Raw genomic sequence first — 13,101 nt, 5'->3', positions numbered from 1 at the left:
TGTACGATGGGCACGTTCCACAATGCCTTGTCCTTGAGGATTATAAGGAAGGCCAGTTAGGTGAGTGACATCCATTTGATGACAAAATTGCTGAAATTTAGTAGAGGTATATGCTGGCCCATGGTGGGTGCCTAACTCAGGTGTCGCACTGCCTGCCTGTGTGCTCTCAAGCTTCTCATGGACCCCATTGCCTGGAAACCTAGGGTAGCGACAGGAGCATGGGTTCCTAAGACAGTGTGTTAAGTAGTTTCTCATCCTGCACACTATTTATTTAACATTTTTTCATACAATATACTTTGGTCATGTTTTCCCTTCCCTAACTCCTTCCCACCTTCTTACCTACTATCTTCTCTCTCTCTCTTGTTTAACACACACACACACACACTCTCTCTCTCACTCATTTTCACTCTAAAACAAACAAGCAAACAAACAAACAACAGAAAAAAAACCCCACCAAAATGAAACAAAAAGGTGTCAGGTTCCCCCAGCTCCCCTGGCCCACTACTCCTGGACATAGGGTCTGCTCTGATGTGGTTGGTTACCCAGTGACAGCCCCGTGGGAAGAGCTGGTTTCTCTTTGGCCAGCAGTAACAGTTATAAATAGCTTCTTGGGTAGAGGTGGGATCCTCTTCGCCCGGTCTCTGTGAGCTCGTATGTACAGCTGTCCTGTTGTGTCTGCAGGACACGTTTCCTTGGTGCCATCCATTCCCTCTGACTCTAAAGTTTCCAGCTTCCTGTTCCTCATAGATCCCTGAGCCCTCGAGAGGAGGGGAGGGGCTTAATAAAGCCGTCCTTTTAGGACTGGGTGCTACGAGGCTCTCACTCTGCACTGTCCAGTCGTGGGTCTGTTTCTTTCCATCTACTGCTGGAAGCAGCTCCTCTGATGTGGGTTGGGTGAGCCTAGCCTGTGGGTACAACAGTCTGCCATTAGACCTCTGTTGTTACGTTTCTTTAGTAGCATACTAGTAGTTTTCTCCTGTGCAAACTAGATTGGGGTCGGCTTCACCATGTAGCTCACTCAGCCCAGCAGTGTCATAAGCTGGGTCAAAAGCATGTGCTTCCATACTTGTCTCCGTTGTTTACTTTCTTACGTACTTATTCTTGACAATGTTAATTTTGTGTGTGACATTTTATGTTTGAATAAGTGCACTAATTAATTACTTGTTTTATAACAAAATAGTTGAGGAAGGAAGTTTATTTCATAATGACATCCTGTACTTTCTGAGTTAACTGTTTCCACCATTAAAGACCCTGTTCTCAGTGGAGGTGAGAGAAGTTTGTGCTGCTGGACTTCAGGAGTAGATTTCTGGGGCCTGCTGGGAACAGAACTTCTTAAAAAGCAAGTGTGCCTGGAAGGCTGTGGTTCAAGGCCATTTTTGCTGGCTACAAGCGAGGTCTCTGGAACCAAAGAGCACATGGCTCTTCTTAAAATTGAAGGCGTTTATGCCAGAGATGAAACGGAGTTCTACTTAGGCAAGAGATGTGCTTATGTGTATAAAGCAAAACACAATACAGCGACTCCCGGAGGCAAAGCAAACAAACCCAGAGTGATGGGGGAAAAGTAACTCGGCCACGGGAACAGCGGTATGGTTCGTGCCAAATTCCGAAGCAACCTTCCTGTGAAGGCCATTGGACACAGAATCCGTGTGATGCTGTATTCACCCCAGATTTAAACTAATGGAGAGTAAATAAATAAATAAAAGTAAATTTGTGCTCTTGGGGGAGAAAGGCCCTTCTCTCTCATTCAGCAGATTGCTCTTGTCAAATGGAAGAGAGATCACACTTCGTTCTGATCCCTGTGGACAGATAGTACATGCATGGTGGAGTTGTACCACTCTACATTATAAAGGCCTGTGATAAACTGTATCCCCACTGCTGTCATTGAAGGAATTTTAAAGCCTATTCAGTCTCTAAAGAGCAGTAGGGAATTTTATTTCAGTTAATAAATGTGTTCTTCTTAACTCTTTTCTTTTCATTCAAAGTTGAATAAGATTAAATAATCTTAGAATTGTAGAATACAGTTATAGTCTTCAGATGAAATGTAATCCTTATCATTAGAATAAGAATAAAAACAGTGGAGTATTAAAGAATATAGAAAAGCCTATGATAAAAGAAGAAAGATATAATTACTCAGAAACATTTAAAAAGTAATTTACTCTGTGACAGCTTTATGCATATTAATGCATTCTGGTTCCTCTCACCTTGGTCCCTCTTAGGTCCCTCTTAGTGTGTTTCACCTTAGCTTCTTGCTGCAAATCCGTTTCCCACGTTCCTTTGCTTTTCTTTGCTTTGTGACACAGTGCGGTTAACCAAGGCCTTCTGGGTTTGGCACTGTCATTTGGAGCCTGGTAGGCACTGTGGTGGTAAACAACTGAAAGCAGTGACTCCCACCCACAGGAGCGATTGATCACCAGTAGTTCAGCAGTGATGGCTTGGCCTCATGAGCCCCTTTCCCCTCCATGACTGACTGTTAAGAGGCCCATTCTTATACAAGTCTAGTGTACATACGCACCTGTAGCTGCTATGGGACCACTATTGCAGTGGTTGCATTCATACCTAGAAAGTAGTATGTCTCAGCCCTTCTCCCTGTGTTGTGGCTCTACATTCTTGTACTCCCTCTTCTGCAGTGTTCCCTGAGCCTAATGTGGGATTATATCAATGTCCTGATTAGGGTCAAGCAGCCAAACCTTGAAAAGCCGTAAGTCTCTTTAAGGAATAACATTTTTAAAGGCAAGGAATACAATAAAGGACACAAGGTACAGAGGTGATTGTTAGGATTGCTTCCTGGAACACCAGTTCTACGGCTCTGCTTGCCCCATGGCCAGCTTCACGCACAAACCTGCAAACTCAGTGCATTCGTTTGCTTTTCTTGCCACTTATAAAGCAGCTGACAGAGCAACTAAGTAGAATAGAGGCCCATGGCTTCATAGTGCAGGGCATCACCATAAGGAAAGCACCACTGCTTGGCCTGTTGGGCTGAGAGCATGCCTATAGTCTGGTTTTGGGTTTTTTTTTTTTGTTGTTGGTTTTTTTTTTTTTGCATCTGGCAGATCAAGGAGCAAAACTCCTGTCAGAACCAGAAATAGATGTCACGTGAAAGGCCTTCCCCAGTGATCCAGTCCACTGTTTTTTAAAGGTCTCATAGTCTCCCAAAACAACACTCCCAGCTGGAGAACAACTGTTCAAATGCATGACGAGCCAGTGGGAGATTCTACACTGCAGCCATAGTATTCAGCATGCCCCATATCAAGTCTATTGGTTCTCTTACTAGAGAAGGCCACAGTTACCTTCCCTAGATGCCACCAGTCCTTTTCCTTACATGACTGGAGGCTCTTATCTCTCAGTATCCAGGGAGACACTAGAGTTCATTGTTTCACTTACACCCCATCCTGTTGGACCCTAGTATAGATATAATGTCACTTGTTTATAGCCTGATGTACCCTTTTTCTCCTCTGACAGATTCAATTAGTTCTGTTGGTTTTGCTTTGTGGACTAACTATAGTATTCTCAACTATTTTATTCTTGCCATTGATAGTATAGTACTTTAGGAATATTCTGAATTGATAATTCATTTAAAATAAAGGATTTGATTCAGCTTTATGGATTTATGATGTAAAATATACCTTATTAATAGATGTTTACTTTTACATCTATGTGGTTAGCCTGCCTGTCATCTCCTGCCTCCACAAGGAGTAATTGTAGAGAGAGAATAGCTGTTAAGAATGAATAAGACTTCAAAGAATAAAAAAAGAGTAGCAACTGTATTGTAGGATTTGTGAGTTGGAACGCTAGGATTGTTTTCTTCTTGCCTGAAAGTGGGAGTGTGGTGCAGCGAAGTAGTGCTAAGGAGCTGATGGTACTCGCTTAGTGACAACCTACATGGGGTGACAGAGAAAAACATGGCAAAGCTAGGTAACTGCTCTTTTACACTTATAGTGATTATCAGTGCTATACATTGTGAGTACACTGTAGCTGTCTTCAGACACACCAGAAGAGGGTATCCGATCCCATTACAGATGGTTGTGAGCCACTATGTGGTTGCTGGGAATTGAACTCAGGACCTCTGAAACAGTAGTCACTGCTCTAAATGGGTGAGCTATCTCTCCAGCCAAATGTTATACATTGTATTGACAAAAACAAGGCACTTCAATTTGCTAATGGCTCCCTCTGCCATTCTTCAGGTCCCAGTTCTGGCGCNAGGACGAACACGTGTGTGCCTCCAGGCAGCAAAGGCAGGTTCCAGCAGTAGGTAGGCGTGACAGGACGAATGAGCCGTTAGCTCCACCCTTGAGCAAGCAGGTTCCAGGCTGGGGGAAGGGAGGCCACAGCTGGAAACTCCAGGATTTCCACTTTTTAAAGAATTATTTTTATTTTATGTGTATTTGCTTTTCCTGTGGGCATGTATGCTGTGTGTGTGTGTGAGTGTGTGTGTGTGTGTGTGTGTGTGTGAGACAGTACCTGAAGAGGCAAGAAGAGGACACTGGAACCTGGAATTACAGATAGTTTTGAGCTGCCATCTGTGTGCTGGGAACTGAACCCAGGTCCACTGCAAGAGCAGTAAGTGCTCTTAATTTGCTGAACTGTCTCCCCAGCTCTAGGATTTGCACTTTAAATTTTTATAATTTTGTAAGTAATATTTTTATATATTCATTTGTACTAAATTTTGAGGTAAAAGGAATAACAGTACAAAGCACAGTATATGAACATGACAAAGCTATAATTTAATGAAGAGACCCAGCAATTTACAATTTCCTGCAATGACAGTTTCTTAGCTAAACTTTGTATTTTAGAGGACTTACTTCGTTTTAAATGACTCTTTACTGCATTAACCTGATTAAATATATCCCAACCATGCCATATCTTTCTGTTTTCTCTTTCCATATTTTGGTATAACTTAAAAAAAAAAAGAAATAGTGTCTTTACCTGTGTGTAGCAAGTGGCTGATCCTGGCCCAGAAGCTCAGAGGCCGTGCCCAGCTCCTTAAGGACGTCCGTCAGAGATGATCTGCATTGGATCTGGCTGGTTGCACGTTGCACTCACCACATACACACTGTTAGATGTCAGTAAGGAAATAAAACTCACTTGTTATTCATTCCTCCACAGTCATTCTTGGTGTCCAAGGTATATGCAGTAGTACTGTTGTAGCTACAGAGTGCCAGCTCACACCCAGGCTGCCTTTCTGATGGTGTTTCTAGCATAGGTAAGGAGACATAAAATTAATATTATGTTCTTTCCTAACACTCAGTTTGGTTCTTAGATTTTGTGAATTACCAGTACTTAAAAGTCTGGGTTTATTGTTAAATTTGCTTGAGTTTCTTCAGTGAGTATTACTCCCCAGTAGCTCTTACTCCTTAACGTGTGCCCTCTGAAGTGTCTTGGGCCTCCTGCTGCAGTGCAGACGTATTTGCTAAAAGTCTTACATTTCTTGAAGCTTCTTTTCAGAAAGAGACTGAAACATCCTATTCTGCAGGAATGCTCCTTAGGTAAACCACTCAAATAAGCTTCAGGAAGGCTTGAAATTGCTAGGTTTGCTGGGCCCTCCCTGCTGGAGCAAGCAATAAAAGCCGAGAGTCTAGAGCTCAGTGGAACAGAGCTATAAAGAAGACCCCGAGGCCACACTAGCTCCCTGGAAAGAAGAGAAACCAGAGGAGCTGCCTGCAAGAGTTCTAGAGCAACTGAGGCAGGCACCTTGAAAGGACACTCCGACCTGTTGAACTGCCTGAAGGCTGTGCAGTGTGCTCTATGTGGTCCTGCTTGGATGGAAGGGTATCCTGGGAGTCAGAAGCCCAGGAACCACACAGCTGAGGGAGAAGGTGTCCCAAGGGAAGGGTATGCTGAGACACAGGAACTCAGCAATCACACATCTCTGGAAGGAAGCCTGCTCAGCAGAGGTATTACAGCTCCCAGGGGAGGCTCGCCCAGCTGCGCAGAGGAACCCAGGAGCCTCAGTCTGCTCCATTTCTTTGCTTCTTCCCTTCTTCTCATTGCTTCGCAGCTTATTCCAAGGCAGCAAATCCCATAAAAGAGATTTATTGGACGGTCCAGGGAATTGAGAAAAGGCCAGGACTTATATAGAATTTCTTAAGGGATAGAGCTTTTCAGGACAGAGATTTTCAGATTAAAGATTGGTGAGATTTTTTTTTTTTTTTTTAAAGATTTATAATGAGTACACGTAGCTGTCTTCAGACACACCAGAAGAGGGCATCAGATTCCATTACAGGTGGTTGTGAGCCACCATTTGGTTCCTGGGAATTGAACTCAGGACCTTCAGTAGTCAGTGCTCTTATTAACTGCTGAGCCATCTCTCCAGGCCTTCAAGTCCTGTTGGGGAGCTTGGAGATTGGTGGCTTTTCCTGCTCTGGGATTGGTGGCTTTTTTCCACCTCCTCTTCCCTCCATTGGTTCCATTGGTTGGGATGGGAAGTCCTTCCTGGCTGTGGTGGCTTTGGCTGAGGCACACTGGTGAGCTGCGTGGGAAGTTGGAGAGAGATGGCCATGGTGGACAGCGCCAGCTGTTGCAGGCTGAGGCAGGAAAGGAGATACCACCCTTTCACAGCTCTTGTGGAGGCTCCTTCCTACAAAGGCCATCTCTGGGTCGGAAGGGAGGGAGGGCGTGGCTTCTCTGCGAAGGGACTACACCAGGTTCCTGGCTTTGTGAGCTGCCACTCATGCTCTGGTGTGTTTTTGTGATGCAGTTGTGTTTTGAGTCAGTTCTGCTTCTGTAAGTAGCCCTAATAAAACTCATAGGCTCAGTACATTGGACTTTGAGGTATCCATATTGTGTCCTGTTGAGTGTTCCTTATAGAGTAGATTTGTGTGTTGTATCTTCCCAGGAAAAAGTTTTTCACATAACTTACCTGAGTCAGACAAATTAGCATTACTTGAAAACTAGCCAGAAATACAAATTCTTGGTCTCCACTCAGAAGTCACTAAATGAGAACTGTGGCGGCAGGAGTTGACAAGACAAAAACCCTTCTGGGGATTCTGACACTGCTTGGATAATACATGAACTTGACTCAGCCCTTGTGTTCCTTCCTTAGCAGAGCTGACCACGAAACGCAACACCTCCAGACCACTTCCGTAGGTGTGGCTGGTTTTGCATGTGTTGTGTATGCATGTGTATGTGTGTGAGAAGGCACACGCAGACCTGTGTCCATGGAGGTCACAGGAGGATGTCTAGTGTCCTCTAGTGTCCCTCTCCCCTTACCTCCAGCCTTATTGCCTTGACCTAGGATCTCTCACTGAACCTGGAACTTGATGCACTGGTGTCCAACGAGCCTCAGCTGTCATCCTTAGCCCTCCTTGTGCCAGTGCTGGGTTCACAGGTGTGTCAAGAGGCATGCCTAGCTTTTGACCTGAGTGCTGCAGGTTCACACTCAGGTGTACAGAAAGCACTTAACTCACAGAGCCGGCTTCTCCAGTTAGCCTGGACATTTAACCCTGATTTCTGTCAGTTCTGTTTTTAAAACTCTGCCTCTTTATATCCTGCTAGCCTTCAAATGTTTTATGTTTAATTATACAATATTATGCAGTGTTTTCTCAGTTTTTGGTTGTATCCTGCTATTTTTTGTTCTTTTATAAGAAAGTATAAAAGATTTTTTAAATGCTCTATCCAATGTACATGATTTTTGATAATATGCATTTGATAATATGCACTTATCCTCTACTTCAAAAAAAAAAAGATAAAAGACAGAAACCATGACAGGGTTGAAACAGGGGGAACAGTTGGCTTCACATTCTCTTTCATGACTCAAATGCTCGTTCCCTGTGCTCAGCCCTTCCTCATCACCCAATATGTGTTCCTGTTTTTGTTCTCCATTTTACATACTATACTATGCCCACATGTATGTATACACACTGTGGGCTAGGGTCTCCAGAGGAAGGAAAACATGTACGCTTGGTTTTGTTCTGGGGTTGTGTGACCTCAATCAATACTATTAAGGTCTAAGGGTTTTTTGTTTTTGTTTTTTTGTTTTTTCAGGATAGGATTTCCTAAGCAATATAACTAATTGTTATATATCTCCATCCCATGTGTGCGTGTTCGTGTGTGTGTGTGTGTGTGTATGTGTGTGTGCGTGCATGTGTGTGTGTGATTCGTGTGTGTGTGTGATTCGTATCTGTGTGTGTGCGTGTGTGTGTGTGTGTATGTGTATATGTGTGTGCGCGCGTGTGTGTGTGATTCGTATCTGTGTGTGTGCGCGTGTGTGTGTATGTATGTATGTGTGTGTGTGCGTGCGTGCGTGTGTGCATGTGTATATATACAATCTCCCATGTTTTTCCACTCTGTCCTCCTGCTTTTTTACCTTTCTTTCTCTCTTTGTTCCTCTGAATCAAGCTCTGTGAAGCTGGAGGGGCCTTGTCTGACTGATAGGATGCTTGCTCAAGCCAGCATTAAAGGCAAAGCCAAGAAGGCACCCTGAAATGTAGCCACTGGAAATGTCACAGAGTGGAGGATACTCCAGCATCAGAAATGCATCTTAAGATTGTAACCAGAGGCAGAAAGAGTCTCAAGGATTTGGTGATGAGTTTTGGCAGTAAACAATTAATCAGTGAATGAATTAAAGATTTTAAAGAGGGAAGCAAGTGGACGGCACTACAGATGCTTAGCTTTCTCTTGGGAGGAAGTCTAGGGGGCCGTGATGTACCTTAGCTTATGCTTTTGTGTGTGAGGCCCTGTATTCAGCCACAACCCTGATACACAGAAACTATTTAAGTGTAAACACTGGTTAAAAATTTTCAATTCATGTTTGTATTATGTGTGCCTTATTTTCTTGGATATAATTGTCAGCAGTGTTACATGTTCCTTTATGTACAGCTGCATTCTAATGGCCAGAGCATATATCTTGGTCTTAAATTTTAACTGTTGGGGCTGCCGAGATGGCTCAGAGGGTAAGAGCACTGACTGAGTTCAAATCCCAGCAACCACATGGTAGCTCATAACCATCTGTAATGATATCTGACACCTCTTCTGGGGTGTCTGAAGACAGCTACAGTGTACTTACAGATAATAAATTTTAACTGTTATGATAGTTTGTTCTATTTTATTGAACAGAAATAAAAATTTATATTTCATATATGAGAAATCTAAAGTTGAAAATATCACAAACATATTCTCAAGCCTGCTTTTATTTCATAAAGACATGCACCTTTAAGTTGTAGTAAACCCTTTTCATCCTATGCACAGGAAGCCACGCCCTGTCTCCCAGCTGGTCGCACAGCAGGTCACGCAGCAGTTCGTGCCCCCTACCCAGTCGAAGAAAGAGAAGAAAGACCGAGTAGAGAAGGACAAGAGTGAGAAGGAAGCTGCTAGCAAAAAGAACTGTCACAAGAAAACCAGGTAGAGCGGGCTCTGTGGGGTTTCAAAATAGTAGAAACAACCATTTAATATTCCTTTTTAAACTTTGATTGTACTCCGTTATACGACATGAAAGTAAGCTATCTTATCTCAGTATAGAATATTACAGAAGTTTTCTGCACTTGAAAGTTACGTTAGAATCCAGAAAAGGTAAAAATACAAGGTTAAATGTGAAGAGGCTTCTCTTCCTTAGCAGATATTTAGAAGACATTCATGTCTGTTCTCTTTTCTTTTATCAATTAAAAAAATAGGTACTTGAAATTCAGGAAAGTGGTATTCCAAATCATGAGCTCTGAACACGATCACGGTTCTGGGTCATGTCCTAGCAGTGAGGTGGGCAGCAGTGGAGTAAAGAGTTAGCCTGGCCCTAGCTTTAAAGGGTTATTTATTGTTTTATGTGTACAAGTGTTTGTGCACTGTGTGCATGCCTGCAACACTCATGGTGTCACATCTGCTGCCCCTGGAGTCAGGGATGGTGTGAGCCTCCATGTGGGTAGTGGGAATCAAACCTGGGTCCTCTGGAAAAACAGCTAGCGCTCTTAACCATTGAGCAATCTCTCCAGTCCCCAGCCTTATCAGCTGCCTTTGTGGTGCACTTGTGTCTTATTGTCCTAAAACATCTATTGGAATAAAATGATTAAGCTACCGGCAACCTTCAGTATGACTCATTTTGTTATTTTGCTTGTTTATTTAGTATTTACTCAGAAATGTGATAGTGAGAAAAATCTAGTTTAAGAACTCATTGGTTTTTTTTGTGTGTTTAGACCAAGATTAAAAAATGTGGATCGGAGTAGCGCTCAGCATTTGGAAGTCACTGTTGGAGATCTAACAGTCATTATCACAGACTTTAAGGAGAAAGCCAAGTCAGCGCCTGCGTCCAGCGCTGCTGGCGATCAGCACAGCCAGAGCAGCTGCAGCTCGGACAACACTGAGCGGGGCGTGTCCAGGTCCTCCTCGCCCCGGGGAGAGGCCTCCTCCCTCAATGGAGAGTCTCACTAACCGTTCTCGCTCCACTTAGTCATGCCTGTCCTCCATGGAGATGCAGAGTATGCCAACAACTACCACATTTTCATGACAGACACACTCATGCATAACGTATAATTTGAGTTTTACATGAAATACAAATTTGCCAGGATTTATTAGATTTTATTGCAGTATAAGCTACCAAACATTTCCAGAGTTAACATTTTGGTCTCTGCTGTTAAATGCCATGAAAATGTGGTTGAATTATTCATTATGCAGTGTTATTGGTAAGTCTATTTTCACTTATAGTTTAGTGAATTCTAACACATAATTATTGAATTCTCTACTATTGGCATGTAATGAGTTTAAATTTTTTATTACATAGTGCAAGCTGCCTAAATATGTATTATTTGAGAATTGTGAAACAAATAGTTATATGTATGCAAGTCAGAGATCAACTTAATCAACTATTGCTGCAACAGGATTTTCTTAATGGTTATCCTCTTAATGCACCTGCTGGTACTTGGTGTGATTAAATAGGAAGTTGTTATTAAATAAAGAATTTGTATGAATCTTTGCCAATGTTTTTTGATATGTTTTTACTAAATTATTGTTTCTGAGTTATGTTTTATCCATTTTTTGCAGTTTATGTTTGTTAGTTTGCTTATTTTTCAAAGCATCAACTTATTGTACTGTTCACTAGTAGACAGTACGACGTGGCTTGTTTAGCTTTCTGATCAGGGTTAGCGCTGTTGTCGTTGAACACTGGTATTTCCTCTAAGACATTAGAGTTAAAGACGTAAGCATCTGGCAGAAGCAGGAAAGAACTTGCCATACTTGCAAACGCTGTAACTCAATGATAGTTTTAGCACTGTTTCCCTGGTCCAGCCCTACCCAGGGTCACAGACATGTGACTCTAGTTGATAAAAACATGTAACTATCACACAGAACTGAGGTGTCACTCCTGAGTCAGCTTAATTGGCCTTTTACTAAATATAACAATTCATATGGAAACTGCAGTACTCTAGTTCCAGATACAACTTTCAATTTATGCACTTATCAATATCTTGAAATAACAAGTATTTCCGGCCCACTCACGTATGTATAATCACCAATAAAATATTTTTATGACTTATAATTTTGCATTTTGTTTACAACTGAATGGAGTGTGTTATGTTGTATTTGAAAATACATCTTAGAAACTACATGCTCTGTCTTATTCTCCTCAGGTTCTCTCGTTTTCTCTAGCCATTTGCTTAATATATACCTGCCTGGGGGGAGCTGCTGAACTGTAAATGACCCTAAAGACAAAACGTAACTTGAATATCTCCTATCACATAAAAGACATCATGGCAACATGTGAAGGACAATCTGTGGTCCCTGACAGTTGTGATACTTGGTTTCTCATGGCAATGTCACTGTTGAAATGCAGTTCGTTTCATTGGCACAGTGGTTCTCTTGTAACGTGCTGGTTGTGAATAGTTTATTGCATACAGTAAAAACCTGTGATGAAAACGCTGAGATACCTCATTCTTCAGTGTTGTTAAATGAAGGCTTAAAGCTTGTTTTATTCTAGGATCCTTCCATGGAATACCAACTAGCTGGCTACGTTCTTTTTAAAGAGGTTATTTTTACATTGATTTTCATGTATAAATGTTTAGTGTATTCAATTTTAAATACTTGTAGGAAATGCTTTGGTTCCTAAAACACAAAATAAGTAAAGGCAGCATATCTTACAGTGATCGTATGTTTTCATAATATATGTTAAGCTTCTCTGCAGGGAAGAACAGCGTTAAGAAAGGTGCAGCTTTCCTTGAGTAGGTCACACTCATCTTTGTAGTGGTGGGCAGCGTAGTGCGTGCTGGAGAGGCTGAGCGCCATGCTTGTGCACAAGTCTCCACTGTATAATGCAAATGTGAGGAAGTCCCAAGCTTACTTCTCAACCATCAAGCAGGGCTAACATGTTCCTATCACACTCTGGCTGCTTAGCAAATGTCAGCCTTTACTTTTATCATTACATGTAAAACATCTTTAAAAGTACATTTCTGTAACCAGATTGTTGTAATGCTTCCGAGGTAACCCAAGAAGAAGAAGACAGTGTCGTCAGAGTTTGCTTTGGTCCCAGAGAGAAGTCCTTTCTGTGGTGGAGAACCTCACCCTCTACATTGTGAGACTGCAGAAAGGAACGACGCCACCTAGTGCAGGGTTTTGCTTTTTCCTTCATCCGCCTTTACTCATGCTACCTCAGAGAGATGTTCCTATCAGGAAGCCATGCACATTCCGTTAGTGCATGCGCTTAATGTTAAATATGCAAGACTATCCAGAGCCAGGGCCTACGTAGAGCGCATCTGTGGCTGTCTTGTAAATTTGTGATATCGTTTTAGTGGTGGGTTCCTTTTTAGTTTTTTATTTTATGTGTGAGTATTTTGCTTGCATGAATGTGTGTGTACTGTGTGCATGCCTGGTACCTGCAGAGAGTTACAAACGATGGTGTGCTCCTGTGTGACTGCTGTTATTCAAACTCTGGTCCCCGGCAGGAGCAGCAGCTGCCATTTGACCACTGAGCTGTCTCTCCAGCCCCCTCAGCAACCAGACTCCACACTCAAAGACCTTGAGTGTTTTTCACAATAAAAGTAAAGATAAGTAAAAATGAAGGCGCACTGTGAAGCACATAAGAATATACATCTAAAAACCTTTTATATTTCTCAGACTTAAAGGTTTTAATTTAAAGTTTCATTAAATGCTTTCCAAAAATTATAGTGATATATACAAGGTGAAGTACAT

At 42.2% G+C, this 13,101-nt stretch overlaps 1 protein-coding gene and 1 pseudogene across 1 annotated transcript in view; both read left to right on the top strand.

Moving 5' to 3' along the window:
- LOC110310717 overlaps positions 1-1,673 on the top strand; it is a 10,917-nt pseudogene extending 9,244 nt beyond the window's left edge.
- Yaf2 (YY1 associated factor 2) overlaps positions 1-11,826 on the top strand; it is a 56,548-nt gene extending 44,722 nt beyond the window's left edge. The window contains exons 3-4 of the mRNA XM_021183236.1: positions 9,184-9,336; positions 10,119-11,826. Of these exons, the coding sequence (XP_021038895.1) occupies positions 9,184-9,336; positions 10,119-10,353 (388 nt within the window). The 3' untranslated portion in view covers positions 10,354-11,826. The remainder of the gene's footprint in view (positions 1-9,183; positions 9,337-10,118) is intronic.
- Positions 11,827-13,101: the final 1,275 nt, after the last annotated feature.

The sequence above is a fragment of the Mus caroli genome, chromosome 15 (genome assembly GCF_900094665.2).
Source record: "Mus caroli chromosome 15, CAROLI_EIJ_v1.1, whole genome shotgun sequence".
NCBI lineage: Eukaryota > Metazoa > Chordata > Mammalia > Rodentia > Muridae > Mus > Mus caroli.
Note: the sequence above shows the minus strand (reverse complement) of the source record. Positions and strands in the feature narration are given on the sequence as shown.